This window comes from Theropithecus gelada, chromosome 7b (genome assembly GCF_003255815.1).
Source record: "Theropithecus gelada isolate Dixy chromosome 7b, Tgel_1.0, whole genome shotgun sequence".
NCBI classification, from domain to species: domain Eukaryota; kingdom Metazoa; phylum Chordata; class Mammalia; order Primates; family Cercopithecidae; genus Theropithecus; species Theropithecus gelada.
The window spans coordinates 90,153,054-90,172,271 of record NC_037675.1 but is presented as its reverse complement, the minus strand read 5'-3'; the positions used below and the strand labels follow the sequence as shown (position 1 = coordinate 90,172,271).

The following is a 19,218-nucleotide window of genomic DNA, read 5'->3' as shown; positions in this document are numbered from 1 at the left end:
AACTGTCCCTCATTAATATAGATGTAAAAATCTCAACAAAATAAGGTAATAAGCAAGTAAAATCCATCAGTAGGATAAATATATCATGACCAGGTAGGGTTCATTCCAGGAATACAAGGCTGGTTCAACATTTGAAAATTAATCAGTGTAATTCACTATATAAATCACTAAAGAAGAAAAACCAGGTACTATCTCAGTAGATACAGGAAAAGTATTTGACAGCATTTAATACTTATTCGTATTTTTAAAAATGCTTAGCAAACTAGGACTAGAAGGCCACTTCTTTAACCCGACTGTAAAACCATCTGTAAAAAACCTACAGCTAAGTTTGTGCCTAATAGTGAGAGACTGAATGTTTTCCTTGTAAAATCAGGAAAAAGACCAGAGTGTCTATTCTTGTCCCTTCTAAGTAAACATCCTGCTATTGAGGATTTTTGCATGGATGTTCATCAGGGATATTGGCCTGAAGTTTTCTTTTTTTGTTTTGTCTCTGCCATGTTTTGGTATAAGGATGATGCTGGCCTCATAAAATGAGTTAGGGAGGATTCCCTCTTTTTCTATTGTTTGGAAGAGTTTTAGAAGGAATGGTACCAGCTCTTCTTTGTATCTTTGGTAGAATTCGGCTGTGAATCCATCTGGTCCTGGGCTTTTTTTGTTTGTTTGTTTGGTAGGCTATTAATTACTGCTCAATTTCAGAACTTGTTATTGGTCTGTTCAGGGTTTCGACTTCTTCCTGGTTTAGTCTTGGGAGGGTGTCTGTGTCCAGGAATTTATCCAGTTCTTCTAGATTTCCTAGTTTATCTGTGTAGAGATGTTTATAGTATTCTTTGACGGTAGTTTGTGTTTCTGTGGGATCAGTGGTGATATCCTCTAAATCATTTTTTATTGTGTCTATTTGATTCTTCTCTATTTTCTTCTATATTAGTCTGGCTAGCAGTCTATCTATTTTGTTATCTTTTCAAAAAAAGCTCCTGGATTCATTGATTTTTTTTGAAAGGGTTTTAGTCTCTCTCTCCTTCAGTTCTGCTCTGATCTTAGTTATTTCTTGTCTTCTACTAGCTTTTGAATTTGTTTGCTCTTGTTTCTCTGGTTCTTTTAATTGTGATGTTAGGGTGTCGATTTTAGATCTTTCCCAGTTTCACCTGTGGGCATTTAGTGCTGTTAATTTCTCTCCAAACACTGTTTTAGCTGTGTCCCGGAGAGTCTGGTATGTTGTGTATTTGTTCTCATTGGTTTCAAAGAACTTATTTATTTTTGCCTTAATTTCATTATTTACCCAGTAGTCACTCAGGAGCAGGTTGTTCAGTTTCCGTGTAGTTGTGTGGGTTTGAGTGAGTTTCTTAATCCTGAGTTCTAACTTGATTGTACTGTGGTCTGAGAGACTGTTTGTTATGATTTCCATTCTTTTACATTTGCCGAGGAGTGTTTTACTTACAATTATGTAGTCGATTTTTAGAATAAGTGCTATGTGGTGCTGAGAAGAATGTATATTCTGTTGATTTAGGGTGGAGAGTTCTGTCGATATCTGTTAGGTCAGCTTGGTCCAGAGCTGAGTTCAAGTCCTGAATATCCTTGTTAATTTTCTGTCTCATTGATCTAATATTGACAGTGGGGTATTAAAGTCTCCCACGATTATTGTCTGGGAGTCTAAGTCTCTTTGTAATTTTCTTTCTTTTCTTTTTTTTTCTCCCCCGAGACAGCGTTTTGCTCTTGTTGCCTAGCCTGGAGTGCAATGGCGTGATCTCGGCTCACTGCAACCTCTGTCTCCCAGGTTCAAGTGATTCTCCTGCTTCAGCCTCCCGAGTAGCTGGGATAATAGACATGTGCCACCATACCCAACTAATTTTATATTTTTAGTAGAGATGAGGTTTCTCCATGTTGTTCAGGCTGGTCTCGAATTCCCGACCTCAGGTGACCTACCCGCCTCGGCCTCCCAAAGTGCTGGGATTACAGGCGTGAGCCACCACACACGACCTGTCTCTTTGTAAGTTTCTTAGAACTTGCTTTATGAATCTGGGTGCTCGTATATTGGGTGCATATACATTTAGAAACAATCATCAGAGCAAACATATGAAAAAAAGCTCATCACTGGTCATTAGAGAAATGCAAATCAAAACCACGGTGAGATACCATCTCACGCCAGTTAGAATGGCGATCATTAAAAAGTCAGGAAACACTGGATGCTGGAGGAGGTTGTGGAGATATAGGGACACTTTTACACTGATAGGAGTGTAAATTTGTTCAACCATTGTGGAAGCCAGTGTGGTGATTCCTCAAGGATCTAGGACCAGAAATACCATTTGACCCAACGATCCCATTACTGGATATATACCCAAAGGATTATAAATCAATCTACTATAAAGACACATGCACACGTATGTTTATTACAGCACTGTTAACAATAGCAAAGACTTAGAACCAACCCAAATGCCCATCAGTGATAGACTGATTAAAGAAAATGTGGCACATATAAACCATAGAATACTATGCATCCATAAAAAAGGATGAGTTCATGTCCTCTGCAGGGACGTGGATGAAGCTGGAAACCATCATTCTCAGCAAACTAACATAGGAACAGAAAACCAAACACTGCATATTCTCACTCACAAGTGGCAGTTGAACAATGAGAACATATGGGCACAGGGAGAAGAATATCATACACCGGGGCCTGTTGGGGGGTGGGAGGTAAGGGGAGGGATAGCATTAGGAGAAATACCTAATGTAGATGACAGGTTGATGAGTGCAGCAAACCACCAAGGCATATGTATACCTATGCAACAAACCTGCCTTTTCTGCACATGTATCTCAGAAATTAAAGTATAATAATAATAATAAAACAACATCCTGCTAGAAGTTCAAGCCAGTGCAATCAGACAAGAAGTAAAAAGAAAAGGCTTATAGAAAGAAAAGGAAGAAGTAAATTGTCTCTATTCTTAGACAACGTGATTGCCTACATAGAAAATTCCAAATAATTTATTTTTAAAAAACTCACACAAAAATTACTACTCCTAAAACTCAGTGAATTTATCAGGTTCGCAAACCAGGTCAACATACATAAATCAGTTATGTTTCTACTGACTAGCAATGAACAATTGAAAACTGAAATTTTACAGCAATACTGTCTACAAAAGCTCAAAAATATCTGTATAAATTTTACAAAATCTATGCAAGGTCTATGTTATATACTAAAAACTATAAAATGAGACAGAAAACAAAGAATACCTGAAAAATGGAGGGAGGGCATACTATGTTTATGGATTGGAAGACTCAATATAGTTAAGATGTCACTTCTTTTCAAAGTTCTTTACAGATTTAATGCAGTTCTAATCATAATCTCAACAAGATATATAGGATATACAGCTGATTCTAAACCTTATAGGAAAGATGAAGTAATTAGAATAGCCAAAGCAATATGGAAAAAGAACAAAGGTAGAAGATCCACAGTATTTAATTTTAAGGCTTATTATCAAGCTATACTCATGAAGGCAGTGTGGTATTGGTGAAAGTATAGATACATAGGTTAATGGTGTAAAATATAGGGTACAATTTGTGGAAAAGTAATATGGATATGGTCAATTGAGTTTTGACAAAAGTGCCTGGGGAATTCAAAGGAGAAAAGACAGTCTTTTTAATACATGGTGCTGAAAAGTTAGGAATCTTACATAAAAAAAAAAAAAAAAAAAAAAAAAAAAAAAAAAACCTAAAAAACAAACAAAAAGCCTGTAACATACATTGCATTTTATACAAAAATAGATTGTAGCTTTAAATGTAAGACAAACTATAAAAGTTTTAGAAAATATCAGAGGAAATCTTTATTACCTTTGGTTAAGCAAAAGCATGGTCCATAAAACAAAAATCAATGAACTAGACTTCAGAAAAATTAAAAAATGTTTGCTCTGTGAGAGAAACAGAGAATGCAAAGAAAAGCTACAGTCTGGGAGAAAATATTTGCAAGTCCCATGTTGGACAAAGGGACTTATATTGAGAATATATGAAGTACTTTGAAAACTCAAAAATTTAAAGACAACCTAATGAAAATGGCTAGAAGACTTGAACAGATCATTGTAAGACCAGTTAGTCCATGTGAATGGTCATCAGAAATTCAAATTAAAAACACTGGCAACACCAAATATTAGTGGGAATGTTAAGCAACTGGAACTTTCTTACATTGCTGGTGGGAGTGTAACATGGTACAACTACTATGGAAAACTGACAGTTTCTTATAAATCTAAACATACACCCACCGTATCCTTTTTCTCTAACTTTGAGTACCTCTGTTCTATTGTATGTAGATTTTGTAGTAAAACTGTGAGGACCTGCATAGTTTTTCTCCCCAGACTTTTTTTTTTTTTTTTTTTTTTAAGAGATAATGACTTGCCCTGTCACTCAGACTGGAATACAGTGGCATGATCACAGCTCACTGCAGCCTTGAACTTCTGGGCTCAGGTGATCTTCATGCCTCAGCCTTCTGAGTAACTGGGACTACAGGCATGTACCGTCGCACCTGGCTAGTTGTTTTATTTTTTTGTAGAGGTGGGGTCTGTCTGGCTGTGTTGCCCAGGCTGGTCTCGAACTCCTGGCCTCAAGCGATCCTCCTGCGTCAGCTTCCCAAAGCACTGGGTTTACAGGCACAAGCCACCACACTCAGCCTTCCCCCGCCCCCAGTTTTCAAGCTTGGGGAAATTTCCCTCACCTTACTTATAGTAAATATATGCCCTTTTTGAAGGTGAGAAAACAAGATGAAGATAAAGAATTTGCTGAGAAGCCTGTGAAGAGCAGAGACAGAATTTTGAACCCATGTCTGTCTAACCTCAAAGGTTTTCTTTGCATAAATCCTTATACTTAAAATATGTATGCATACGGTAATGTCAGTATTTTTTCACTTTTTAAAAACTGAGATGATTCACAAAATATAAAATTTATACTTTAAGTGCACAATTAAGTGATTTTTAGTATAGTCACAAAGTTCTGCAACTATCACTTCTATCTAATTTCCGAAATTTATCACCCCTAAAAAATTCCCAAGCTCATTAGCAGTCCTTATCCATTCCCCTCTCCTTCCAGCACCTGGCAATCACTAATCTACTTTCTTTAAGGATTTGCATGTTCTGGACATTTCATAATGGATTAATATGAGATGTGGCCCTTATATATCTGTTTTCCTTCACTAAGCATAATGTTTTCAAGGTTCATCCATGTTGTAGCATGTATCAGTGCTTTATTCCTGTTGTCATTTTTATTGTATGGATACCACATTTTACTTATTCATGATTCAGTCAAACATTTGGATTGTTTCTACTTTTTGGCCATTTGTGAATAATGCTGCTGTGAACATTTGTGTACAAGTTTTGTGTGGACATATGTTTTCATTCCTTTTGGGAATACAGCTAGGAGTAGAATTGCTGAATCATATGGTAACTTTGTTTGACCTTTTGAATAGCTACCAAGCGGTTTTCCAAATAGGCTGCATCATTTTATAATCCCATAATCAATGTTTAAGGGTTACACTTTTTCCACATCCTTGCCAATACTTCATATTTTCTGTCTTTTAAAATGTAGAAGTGGGCCAGGCGCAGTGGCTCATACCTGTAATTCCAGCATTTTGGGAGGCCAAGGCAGGTGGATCATCTGAGGTCAGGAGTTCGAGACCGTCCTGGTCCACATTGTGAAACCTCATCTTTATTAAAAATACAGAAAAGTTAGCTGGGTGTGGTGGTGCATGCCTGTAATCCCAGCTACTTGAGAGGCTGAGGCAGGAGACTTGCTTGAACCTGGGAGGCAGAAGTTGCAGTAAGCCAAAATTGTGTCATTGCACTTCAGCCTGGGCAATGAGAGCGAAACTCTGTCTCAAAATGTATATACATATACACACATATATATGTGTATATATATGTATATTTATAGAAGTGGACTGGGAGCAGTGGCTCATACATGTAATGCCAACATTTTGACAGCCTGAGGTGGGAGGATCTCTGAAGTCCAATAGTTTGAGACCAGTCTGGGCAACATAGGGAGACCCCATCTCTACAAAAAAAAAAAAAAATTATCCAGATGTGGTTGCACCCACCTGTAGTCTCAGCCACGTGAGAGGCCCAAAGCAGGAGGATGAGTCTTGAGTCTGGGAGGTCGAGGCTGCAGTGAGTGGTGATCGTGTCACTGTACTCCAGCCTGGGTGACAAAGTGAGACCCTGTCTCAAATAAATAAATAGAAAGAAAGGAGAGAAAGAGAAAGAAAGGAAGAAAGCAAGAAAAGGAAGGAAGGAAAGAGGGAAAGAAAGAGAAAGAACAAAGAAATGGTATATTATTATCATTTTGATTTGCTTTTCCCTACTGACTATTGATGTTAAGCATCTTTTTATATGCCTTTTGTGTATCTTCCTTGGGGGAATGTCTGTTAAAATCCTTTATCTATTTGAAAAATTTGATTATTTGTAGTTTTATTGTTGATTTGTAGGAATTCTTTATATATTCTTAATACAAGTCCCTTATCAGATATGTGCTCTGCAAATATTTTCTCCCATTCTCTGGGTTGCGTTACTGTGTTCTTGATGGTTGTCCTTTGAAGCATAAAAGTTTTTAATTTTGATTCAGTCCATTTTATCTGCTTTTTCTTTTGTCACTAATGCTTTGTGTTATATCTGAGAAACCACTGCTTCATTCACGATCAGTAAGATTTATGCCTATATTTTCTTCCAAGAGTTTTAACAATTATTTTAGCCTCTGATCCATTTTGAGTTGACATTTGTATATGGTTTGAGGTATGGGTCAAAATTTATTTTTTTGTGTATAGATATATATTCAGGTGTCCCAGTACTCTTTGTTGAAATGACCATTTTCTCCCCCATTGAGTTGTCTTGGCACCACCCTTGTTGAAATCAATTGACCACAAATGTATGGGTTTACTTCTGGACTCTCAAGTCTGTTTCATTGATCTGCATATCCTCATGCCAGTACCACACTGTCTTGATTACTGTAGTTTTGTAGTAAGTTTGTAAGTTTCAAAATTGGAAAGTGAGTCTTCCAACTTTGTTCTTGTTTTTCAGGATAGTTTTGGTTATTCTGAGTCTTTCTGAATTTTAGAATCAGCTTGTCAGTTTCTTCAAGAAAGACAACTAGTATTTTGACAAGGATTGTGTTGACTCTGTAGATCAATTTGAGAAGTATTGCCATCTTACAAATATTACATTCCTCTAAGCCCAGAAATGAGATGTCTTTCCATTTATTTAGATCTTTTAAAATGTCCTTCAGTGGGTTTTTGTAGTTTTCAGTGTACAAATCTTGTACTTTGTTTAATTTATTCCTAAATGTTTTATTCCTCTTGATGCTACTGTAAGTAGGATTATTTTCTTTAATTTTTTTATTGTTCTTTGCTAGTGTATAGAAATACAATAGATTTTTTATGTTGATCATATATCCTGCAACCTTGCTGAATTCATATTAGCTCTTCATTTTTTGGTTGTTTCTTTGTGGATTCCTTAGGATTTTCTGTATATATGATCATGTCATTTGCCAGTAGAGATCTTTACTTTTACTTTTTGTTCCTTTTCCTGGCCTATTTTTCTTGGCTAGAATATCTAATACCAAGTTAAATGAGTGGCAAGAACTGATATCGTTGTTTTTTCCCTTTACTTAGTGGGATAGCTTTCAAGGTTTCATCACTAAATATGTTATTAGCTTTGGGTTTATGTAGATGTCCTTTGTCAGTTTGAGGAAGTTTCCTTCAGTTTCTAGTTATATGTTTTTATGAAGGGATTGGATTTTGTCAAATAATTTTTCTGTGTCTATTGAGATAAACATATATGGGAGTTTTTTTGACCTTTATTCTGTTAATATGCCATATTTGTTGATTTCATATGTTGAACCAACCTGGTATTCCCACTTATCTTCTCTCCCATTGATTACCCCTTTAGTATTCCCTGACTTGTTGAATACCACCCCAAACCATTCAAATACCCAAGCCAGAAACCCAAGAGTCATCTTAGCCCCCTCTCTTCCCCTTGTCCCTTGCATCCAGTCTGTTAATTTTGTCGTCTTTATTTACTTTAGAGACAGAATCTGGCCCAGAAGCCCAGGCTGGAATGCAGTGGTGCAGTCATAGCTCATTGCAGCCTTGAACTTCCGGGTTCAAGCGATCTTCTCACCTCGGCCTCCCAAGTAGCTGGGAATAGAGGTGTGTGCTGCTATGTCTGGCTCATTTAAAAAAATTTTTTTTGTAGAGACAATGGCTTAATGTGTTTCCCAGGGTGATCTTGAACTCCTGGCCTCAAGTGATCCTCCAGCCTGGGCCTCTCAAAGCACTGGTATTATAGGCATGAGCCATTACACCCAGCCTTGATTCTATTTTAATATCCTCCTAATTTTCCCCTTTTAGTTGATTCTCCACCCTGATGCCATGAGTGATTTTCTTTTTCATCTCAAGGGCAAATGTGATATTCTAAATTGACATATAGAAAAAAATTATCAAATAGAATTTATATTTTCCCCGCCTTCTGCTGATGTACATAAGCTATTACCAACTGCTAGGTCTTTGTCTTGTTTCTAGAGATTCATAGATTATTTTCTGCGAATTATGGGTGACTTTTCTGTTTCTTAAATGGAATTTATAATTTAAGAATTAGTGTTGGGCCGGGCGCGGTGGCTCAAGCCTGTAATCCCAGCACTTTGGGAGGCCAAGATGGGCGGATCACGAGGTCAGGAGATCAAGACCATCCTGGCTAACACGGTGAAACCCCGTCTCTACTAAAAAATACAAAAAACTAGCCGGGCGAGGTGGCGGGCGCCTGTAGTCCCAGCTACTCGGGAGGCTGAGGCAGGAGAATGGCGTAAACCTGGGAGGCGGAGCTTGCAGTGAGCTGAGATCTGGCCACTGCACTCCAGCCTGGGCGGCAGAGCAAGACTCCGTCTCAAAAAAAAAAAAAAAAAAAAAAAAAGAATTAGTGTTATAGTAGCAGGGCTACTAAATGCTGTATTTAGACATTAAGATTTGGTCTAACTTTATCCAATGAAAGGAATAGTAAAATGGGAAAGAAGGCTTGAAAACAGGTCAATACTAAATGAGGAAAAGGCTACCAATTTGTTGCTGTGATCCAGTCACTGTCTTGTGAGAGTTCTTTTCTTGAGAAGTTTACACATAGTATATTGCAGGGATCATGAAGGGTATAATTAGCTTATCATTAACTGTTTATCACATATTCTATGAAGTAGTAACTGTTAGCATGGATTTTTATAGAAGCTATTTATTTTAAATCCAAATTACTGGCTGGGCATGGTGGCTCACACCTATAATCCCAGCACTTTGGGAGGCTGAGGCAGGCAGATCACTTGAGGTCAGGAGTTCAAGACTAGCCTGGCCAATGTGGCGAAACCCCATCTCTACCAAAAATACAAAAATTAGCCGGGCATGGTGGCGGGTGCCTGTAATCCCAGCTACTCAGGAGGCTGAGATGAGAATTGCTTGAACTTGGCGGGATGGAGGTTGCAGTGAGCTGAGATCACACCACTGCACTCCAGCCTAGCTGACAGAACAAGACACTGTCTCAACAAAAATAATAATAATAAAAAAATCCAAATTGTCTAAAATGGATAAAGTCTAATGTTCACACTGGTATATATGTTTTTCATCTACCAAATACTATAAAATCTGTATAAGCAATTTTTAATAATACTACTTATTTCTTTATTTCCTTATTTTACAGCCTTGCATTGCACCCTGAACGAGTGTTGGTAGCAACAGGACAAGTTGGGAAAGAGCCTTATATTTGTATTTGGGATTCATACACTGTGCAGACCATATCAGTTTTAAAGGATGTTCATACACATGGTATAGCTTGCTTGGCGTTTGACTTAGATGGACAGGTATGTGACAGTTTTTCATTTTTTTTCTAAATTGTATGTTCAAGTGTGTTGTAGAAAATGATTATACATCTATAAATATTAATTTGGACACTTGATGAAAAGTATTTGTTCAAAGGTGGAGGTGGGTAGGTGGGGTGGGTAGTTGATATATAACAATGTCGTTTTTATTTCATCATGTCAAGAACTTTCTCAACTGAATTAATTACTACCTTGAAAGCCAAAGTAATTTTGAGTCAGTGGAATATTACCTGGTTATTATAGAGATTTTTCTATATAACTCTTTTCCAGTTAGGGTATTTTGATAGGACAGATGGATGATATCTTAGGATAATTAAGTTTCTTAGAAAGCTATATATATTTAAACTTTATTTTTTTATTTTTAGAGACGGGGTCACACTGTGCTGCCCAGGCTGGAGTGCAGTGACATGATCATAGCTCACTGCAGCCTCATACTCTTGGGCTCAAGCAATCCTCTTGCCTCACCCTCCTGAGCAGCTAGGACTACAGGCACATACCATCATGCCTGGCTAATTTTTTTTGGGGGTAGAGTTAGGATCTCATTGTGCTGCCCAGGCTGGTCTCAAACTTCTGGCCTCAAGCTATCCTCCAGTGATGTTGACCTCCCAAAGTGCTGGAATTACATGCTTGAGGCACTGCACCCAGCCTATATTTCGATTTTCAGTTACCTTAAAGGTTGTCTATTAAAATTATGTTTTTGTTGAATATAATGGAACAATTCCTATGAGTTATTTTTTATACAAAATCAAAGTTCGCAACAAAGGATATAATTATCACTCAACTGACTAATCAGTTTCTAAATTATCATCTACTTCTAGTCAATGATTTAAAAAAGTTAAACAAGCCAAGGGCTTTTTTTGTGGTGCTTTTATGGAAATCGTTATACCTAAAAATAGTTTCAAAGTTATCAGTAAAAAGTTGGATCTTGCAGGTTGTTCATTTATAATCTTTAAAAGTTTTATGTTATAATTAGACTTTAAAATCATTTTAAATTTTAGAACAATTTTAGTTACCTGCTTTTTAATTCATTAATTTTATAGATCTCAATTTTATAGAAACAAATTACAGTGTGTTCTATCCCCTTGAACATGATAACCAGTAGATGTTTTTCTATATTACTCTGAGGAATAGCTTCTTTGAGTAGCATAGGTTAATATGATTTTCTGGTAATGAGATGAGAGAGTTCCCTTGACCCCTTCATAGGACTTGTAACGGGTGTGGCTCATTTACTTGGCTGCGCAGCTCAAACCCCTTGCAGGAGTGGGGCACGCAGGTGAGAGGTTGCAGGAGAGCCGGGGTGAGTGCCTTTGGGTGCTGGCTTGCCTGTGGCAGCATCTAGGGGTTACCCACAACCTCTGGAGCCCCAGAGAGTGTGTGTTACAAACAATACTCTTTAACACTGGTAGCTTAAGTGTTAAACAGCTCAGTGAAGAGTCAGTGTGACAGCCTTTTTGGGTTCCTGCACCCAGTGCATCCTGAATTCTTATCCAGCGTCCAGGAAGAACCAAGTCACAAGAACAGATTAAAGGGTGGTGTATATGGAGGATTTTATTGAGCAATGGAAGTGGCTCTCAGCGGGATGGGGAGCTGGAAAGCGGATGGAGTGGGAAGATAATCTTCTCCTGACCATCCCCGGCCAAACTCCTCTTGATGTGCAGACACTTCACTTCTCTCCTTCTCTGCAGTGCTGTTTTGCTCCTCTGCCAGTGGAGTTTGGGGTTTTTATGGGTACAGGGTTGGGGTTGTGGTGGGCCAGAGTGATTTTGGCAAAGGCAACATTCGGGCAAGAAAACAGGAATGCATGTTCTTATTTAGGGCCAGGGGTCCAGGCTTGAGGGTGGAACCCTTGCCAGGGACCCCACCCTCTTCTACCCAGTATTTCCCTGCCTCCTGTTCATATTAGTAAGATATGACTTTCTGGTAATGGATCTATAAAGACTTAATTGTAATCTCTTATTTGGAAAAAAAAAAATGTGCTTCTAGGTTTATATCACCATATAGCAGTGTTTGGCAATTGCACAAACTTAATTCATGTCCCATTTTTGCTATAATTTTTCAAGTCTTAATATACTGTTGGAATTTCATTTTCTTTTTTGTAGGAAATAATAATACTTATCTATTTCATAGGAGCATAAAATGTTATAAAACAAACCTACAAAGTTATTTTTAAAAATCACTTAAGGTGTTATGAAATTCAAGCCATTTTAATTATAAGTGTCTATAACATTAAATATAGATATTTTCTTCTTAGCTTTAAATTTACCCTTTCTAAATGTAATATATTGCATTGCTGAGGAATTTCTTTTATATATCCAAGGAGAAATCATGCCCATAGCTTTTACTAGTTGAAATTGTTTAATTTCACTTATTTTGAGCAACTTATAAGAAAAGTCTTGGGTACGTGTATTTCATTATCACAGATCTTCATGAGAACATATTACTTAAAATTTTAAGTTCATGAAAACATAATAGCTAAAGGTGTTGAGCATATACTAAGTGCCAGGCATTATGCTAAGCCTGCATTATCTCATTTAATCCTTCCAACAACCCTATGGAATAGATGCTATTATTATCTCTTTCTTATTTAAAAATTTGGTGTGCTAGAATTTTTTATGTATACTTCCAATTCACTTAATGGACACAAATAAGATTTTGTCTGGGAATAGGATCAGGGAGGAATTTGGGAAGATGGATAGAGTCTTTATCTGGTTTTCTTTCTCCCTGACTATTACTTCTTATCTTTAAAGGAGTCTTTCCTTGTCTGCTTCTTAAATATCAGTGTTCTTCAGGAGTCTGTAGCCTTTTCTTTTTACTTTACTTATATTCTCTGGGTGAGTATATAGGCCTATGACTTTAACTTCCATATCAGCTAACAGTGGCTCTAGCTTCTCAACTCTAAATATCACTCCTGAATGTTCTGTAGATATTCCATTTTATACATTTAAAACTGAATTCTCTCTTTATTCGAACTCTATCAAAAAAAAAAAAAAAAAAAAAAAAACACCCCAAAAAAAACAAAAACCTCTTCCTCTTGGCTTCTGCCCTACCTCTCCAGCCTTGTCCCTTGCTGCTTTCCAGTTGACACTCCTTCCCTCCCCTGGATTGAATTACTGGCACTCTCTTGAAAGCACCATAATCTCTTTAATCTTGAGGTCCTTTGTTCTGAAATGTACTTTCTATTACTTTTCTACAGACTGTCTCTGACTCTCTTTTCCAAGATATGGATTAAGCATTACTTTAGCTTGAAAACTTTCTTTATTCTCTTTCTCATCTACCAAGTTGGGGTTAAAAGAAAAGAAATGATAAAGTAAAAAATGTTAGAAAGCTTGAAGAGGAGGTAATATTTGCTTTGTCATTTCTACCTTGTCCTGTCTGTTGTTGTGTAACCTATGCATAGGGATATTGGTTTGAGCCATGATATGTTTATCAAGGCTACAGAGAAAGTGCTCTCAAGTCTAGTTTGTTATTGTCTGTACAGAACTAGATGTATTGACACTGTATTTGGATACATGGAATTTAAAGTTTTTGGCCAGTTGTGGTTTGCTGTGTGTATTTGATGAGCTGTGCCAGACAGAGGAAACATCAGTAGAAAGAACAGCAGTGCCCCTCCGGCTATTCCTCACTTGATATACTTGTCTTGTGAAATTTTAACCTCTACACAGTATTCTGATAGCAAGAGGTAGATATCTTTGTTCTAGCTAGATTTTTTGCTGATGCCCTTTGGTTCCCAAATAGTAAATACTCTCAGGAGGTACAAATCATCTCCTCTTGTTCTCTGGGCTTTCTGCTAGCTTGATTTGATGGAGAGTCATAACAAACTGTATTCTGTGTCTTTTTATATAAATTATTCATCCTACCAATTTTGAAGTTTAAATAGTAGAAACTTTCTTTTCAGAAACTGTAACTGGATATTAGATGACCTTCCTCATTTGGACAGTTAGAGGGTGTAGGTTCTTAAAGCTAATTAAGGTTATGGTAAACTAATACTAATAATAATAATGTTACACAAACATTTATATAACATTAGCCATATACCAGGCACTGTAACTCCTTTAAGTAGTATATATGTTAATATTCATAGTAACCCCTGTGAGGTATTTTTATTTGTCCCCATTTAACTATGGTTATAGTAAACTAATAGCAATAATAATAATGATATGAAGCAAACATTTACATAACATTAACCATATATGAGGCCCTCTAATTCCTTTAAATAGTGTATATGTTAATTCTCATAGTGACCCCTGTGAAGTACTTTTATATCCCCATTTAATAGGTGAGGTAAGTAAGGTACAGGGAGGCTAAATAATTGTCCAAAGTCACCCCTGCTAGTAAGAGATGATGTTCAAACCTAGGCAATCTGCTACCAGAATCTGTGCTCCAAACCACCGTTTGATAAACTTTCTATAATAAGTGAAATAGTAAATATTTTAAGCTTTGTGGGCCATTTGGTCTTTGCTATAACTACTCAGCTCTGCCCTGTAGTGTGAAAGCAGTTATAGACAATGAATGAAAGAATGAGTGTGGCTACATTCCAGTAAAACTTTATTTACAAAAACAGGTACAGACAAGATTTGGCTTGAGAGATGTACTTTGCTGACCCCTGCTCTAAACCAGTACTTTTCACACAATGTGTTGTGGGTTTTTCCTCACATTTTTCTTGTTATTTCTTCTTTGACCTTTCAGTTACTTAGAAGTATGTTGTTAATTTCCAAATATTTGGGAGATTTTCTGGATAACATTCTGTTACTCTAATTCTGTTTTTGTCAGAGAACATACTCTGTATTTTAATTTTTAAAAATTTATTGACACTTTGTAATCCAAATTTTTGTGATCTTCATGATGTTTCATGTATATTTGGAAAGAATATGAAAAAGTATATTCTGCTGTTTCCTTTCTTCTGTTTATGGTGCTATTGTCATTTATTTTATTAATACTTCTACGTATTTTGAAAACTACGTAATAACTGTTATTTTGCCTTAGGTAGTTGTTAAAATTTTTTAATGAGAAAAATCTTATGTATTTACTACTTGGACACTCTCATATGTGTAAATCGTTTCTATTTGGTATCATTTTACTTCTGCGGGAGAAAACTTTCATTATCATATCTTGTAGTGCAGGTTTACTGATGATTCATTTTCTCAGCTTTTGTTTGCTTGGAAAAGACTTTGTTTTGATTCCATTTTCAAAGGATATTTTTGCTTAGTATACAATTCTGTGCTGATTTTTTTTCTGCCTCAGCACTTTAAACTGTCCATTGTCTTCTAACTTGCATCACTTTGGATGAGCAGTCTAGGATAATTTTTAAATCTTTGTTCATCCATACAGCAGTTGTCCTTTTTTGTCTGGCTGCTGTTTAGAATTTGCCCTTTAGTGATGGCTTCAGCAATTTGTTTGCCATGTGTCTTGTGTGTTTTTTTCTGTGTGAATGATTATCCTGCTTGGGATTTGTTGAACATCTTATATTTGTGGATTTATGGTTTCATCCGATTTAGGAAACTTTCTACTATTATTTCTTCAGTTTTTTTGTTTTCTTTTCCTCTGTCATTTCTCTCCTTCTGGAGCCATAATTGCCTGTATGTTAGACCACTTGATATTTTCCTGCAGGTCATTGAAGCTCTGTCAATTCTTTTTTTCTTTTTCTTTCTGTACTTTATTTTGGATGCGTTCTATTGCTATGTCTTCAAGTTTATTTATCTTTTCATCATTGTCTAAGCTGCTGTTAATCCTTTGGAGTAAATTTTCATTTTAGATAATGTAACGGTTTTCTATGTTGTTCTTTTATATCTTTTCTTTTTTTATTCTTGGTATGTTTAAGATAATTCTTGAGTGTCTTGAAAATGTTAATTTTAACAGCAAATGTCTCCTAACCTTAATTATCTCTGGGTTTCCTGAGCCTATTTCTATTGATTTTCCCCAGGTTATGAGTCACATTTTTCTGTTTCTTCACATATCAGTAATTTTATTATATCCTTTTAAAGTATATGGACACTGTTCTGGCAAATAGTCAAGTTCCTCATGAATCAGTTTCATCTTTGTGAAAAGCTTGCTTTCAAACTTTTATGAGGCAGCACTAGAATAGCTTTTGCTCTAGAATTACTGGTATAACTTCACTATTAAGGTATGACACTCCCCTCCTGACCTCAGGATTCCTGATGACTGCCCAGCGAGTTCAAAGAGATATCTTCATTCTGGTTATTGAGAATTTGAGTGATTCTGGACCGTTTGTGATCTCTGAGAATTTTTTGCTTTTAACTCTCTAGTAATTGTTCTTTTTCTAGAATTTCTTCTTTGCATGACCTCATAGAGTTCATCCTATGCATGCAGAGATTAATATTCTCAAATCTTACTATAGATAGTTTTACTGGAGCTGTTTTCCTGCTCTGCAAATTCTGGCCATCTTGTCCTCTCTGAACTCCAGGCTGTTTGTCCAAATTAGTAAGTCTACTGGTCTCTATTTGGATTCCACCTTTCTGTGCCATAGTCTGGAAATTGCCTCCTAGATGGAAGCTGGGGTGATTATAGGACTTAACTTATTTGTTTTTCCCTCTTTCAGGGTTCACAGTGCTTTACTTCCTGTTGCAAATGTCTCAAAACATTTGTTTCATGTATTCTGTACAGTTTCTAGCTGTTTATGGCAGGGGCGGGTGAGGGAGGGTAAGTTCAGACTTTGATACGCCTTCATGGCTAGAAGTCCATCTTTTATGTTTTTAAACCTCTCTCATACTTTCCATCTCACTATCCACTTCTCTTTTGAACTTTGTCTTTTCATCTCCTGCTAATCTTGTATTTAACTCTTCCATTGAATTTTTAACTTACTTTATTTTTTGTTTCCGGAAGTTCCGTGTGCTTCTTCAAGTCTCCTTGGATACTTTTTATAGTCTCATATTCTTTGCTCATATACAGATATTTTGAATCCTTAATTTTATTTACTCACATTAAGCTTATTTTATGTTATTTATCTAATAATTCCATATCTGATGTTTTTTGCAAGGTCGACTTTGCTGTTTGTTGTGACTTGCCCATTCTCACTCATGGATTCTTATTTTGTTGTGTCTGTGTGTGTGGGTGCGGTGGTTTGTTTATTTTTTTAGCTGCTGCTGCTTCTTATTTTTTGAGACAGAGTCTCGCTCTGTCTCCCAGGCTAGAGTGCAGTAGAGCGACCTCAGTTCACTGCAACCTCCACCTCCTGGGTTGAAGTGATTCCTCTGCCTCAGCCTCCTGAGTAGATGGAATTATAGGCGTGTGTCACCATGCCTGGCTAATTTTTGTAATTTTAGTAGAGACAGAGTTTCAACATGTTGCCCAGGCTGGTCTCAATCTCCTGGCCTCAAGCAGTCCTCCTGCCTCGGCCTTCCAAAGTGCTGAGATTACAGTGTGAGCCACTGTACCTGGCCTTTTTTTTTTTTTTTTTTTTTGTAGCTTATTTTTATTGAATTGCTACCTGTAGGAATTCTTTGAGGGATGGATCGAAGTTGCGGTACTTCATTTAGGATTTATACTTGCTTGGGCCACGTTGTTGAAGTTGCTTGAAGACACAACCAACCCTGAAGACTAGTTTGAATTAAATTTCCTAGTTGAAGGATTCATGTTTAATGTGAATTTAGGCCAGCAACCATGTGAAGGCTGCTTGTGGTTACAAATGTTCAGGGAGGTGTTTCTCCCTCTTCATGAGTTGCCTCCCCTTCTTTAGGAAGGGGTTATTTGTTGTTTCTGAGAGGTTTACTGGGTTAATCAGAGGCGATCTGCAATTCAAATCCCCACCTTAGGTAGGCCCTCGACTTTGTCTCCTATTCTTCCTCAGGCCACAGCACAGAAATCAGGGGTACGAGTATTCACCGGATGCCTTTAGAGTCCAGTAGGTGTAGGTGTTTTCTCACCCTCCAGGTTTCCCACTGGAAATCACTTTGGTTTTGTTCTTAGATTTCTTAATTCTTCGACAGCTCAGCAGTCCATTTAAAAAGATGATTTTACATTTTATCTAGTATTTTTAGTTTTTGGTAGGAGGTATATTTAGGATATTTTGTCAATCCTACTGTTAGAAATGGAAGTCTCTGTTCTGTTTCATAATGTGAAGATCTATACATATGTGGAAACACTAACAGGGTGAAATACATTCAGCCTTTATGAGGTAAATATAGATGTGTATGTTTTGTGCTTATAAAAACCCATGAGTATAATTTATTTGCTATTTATAATTTGGTTTCTCTTTGATTTGTTTGCCTTTTTATTCCTTCCTGGACTTTGTGGACATAATTCAGCGCTTGGTTTCAGTTGGACTGGATTCAAAGAATGCAGTTTGTGTTTGGGACTGGAAAAGGGGAAAAATGTTGTCTATGGCTCCTGGTCATACAGATAGAGTAAGTATTCTTTTTTGAGATTTCTAACGAGTACTGGAAGGGAAAGACCAGAGGAGACTTCAGGGGATTTTATTCTTCTGGATTTTGTTATTGCCAGATTGGTCGTATGTAATTAAAATTTTGCAATTGGTAAATAATTGTACAGATGGAAAAACTCTTAAAGTCTTAGAGTACATGTGTATTGTAGGACTTGGAAACATCATTCGATATGTATAGCATTGGCATAACACTTTTTTTCCTGTTTTTATTATACTTTAAGTTCTGGGGTACATGTGCAGAATGTGCAGGTTTGTTACATAGGTATACACGTGCCATGGAGGTTTGCTGTACTCATCAACCCATCATCTACATTAGGCATGAGACTTTTAACCCGGTGTTTGCTTCAGTAAAAACAATGTATTTCTTTCCATTTTTAAAAACAGTTTTATTGAAATATAGTTGATATACATAGGGATGCACATATTTAATGTGTGAAGTTTGATGGGTTTGACATATGGAGGCACCCATTATTCAAATCTCAATTTAAAAATTGAATGGTTTGAGCCTAGGGTCTGTTTAGTTTGGTTTACCACTAATTTGTTACATATGTATTATAGTTAAGGTGAAAAATGATGTTGCTTGTATGGATTTAAAATTGCGTATTACTATTACTTTTTTTAGAGACCTAACATTTTTAACTGACAACTTGTTAGAATATATATTCCTCATTCCAAGTTGTATATAAACAATACATCATAGCCAGCTTTTAATGAAATGTTATAGTATTTTTATGGATGTAGATAAAAAAAGTTATAAACTCCTAAAAGTGTCTAATTTGTGTGTATGTATGTGTAGTAAAATCCTAACCAGAACCAGCACAGAGGTATGGCCAATGATTCTGTTTGGTGGGAATTTATGACTCTAAAAGTTGGGTAGAAAATTTTGTGTATATTCGCATTTTGGAGAATACATTTGATTTTTAGTAGCTGCTCAGAGAGGCCTGTTA

General features: G+C 36.6%; 1 protein-coding gene across 3 annotated transcripts in view; it reads left to right on the top strand.

Moving 5' to 3' along the window:
* Positions 1-19,218, top strand: part of EML5 (echinoderm microtubule associated protein like 5) — a 197,032-nt gene that overhangs the window by 28,528 nt on the left and 149,286 nt on the right. For all 3 annotated transcript variants that reach the window (XM_025391288.1, XM_025391287.1, XM_025391286.1), the window contains exons 2-3: positions 9,696-9,855; positions 18,135-18,233. In XM_025391288.1, coding sequence (XP_025247073.1) covers positions 9,696-9,855; positions 18,135-18,233 — 259 coding nt within the window. The remainder of the gene's footprint in view (positions 1-9,695; positions 9,856-18,134; positions 18,234-19,218) is intronic.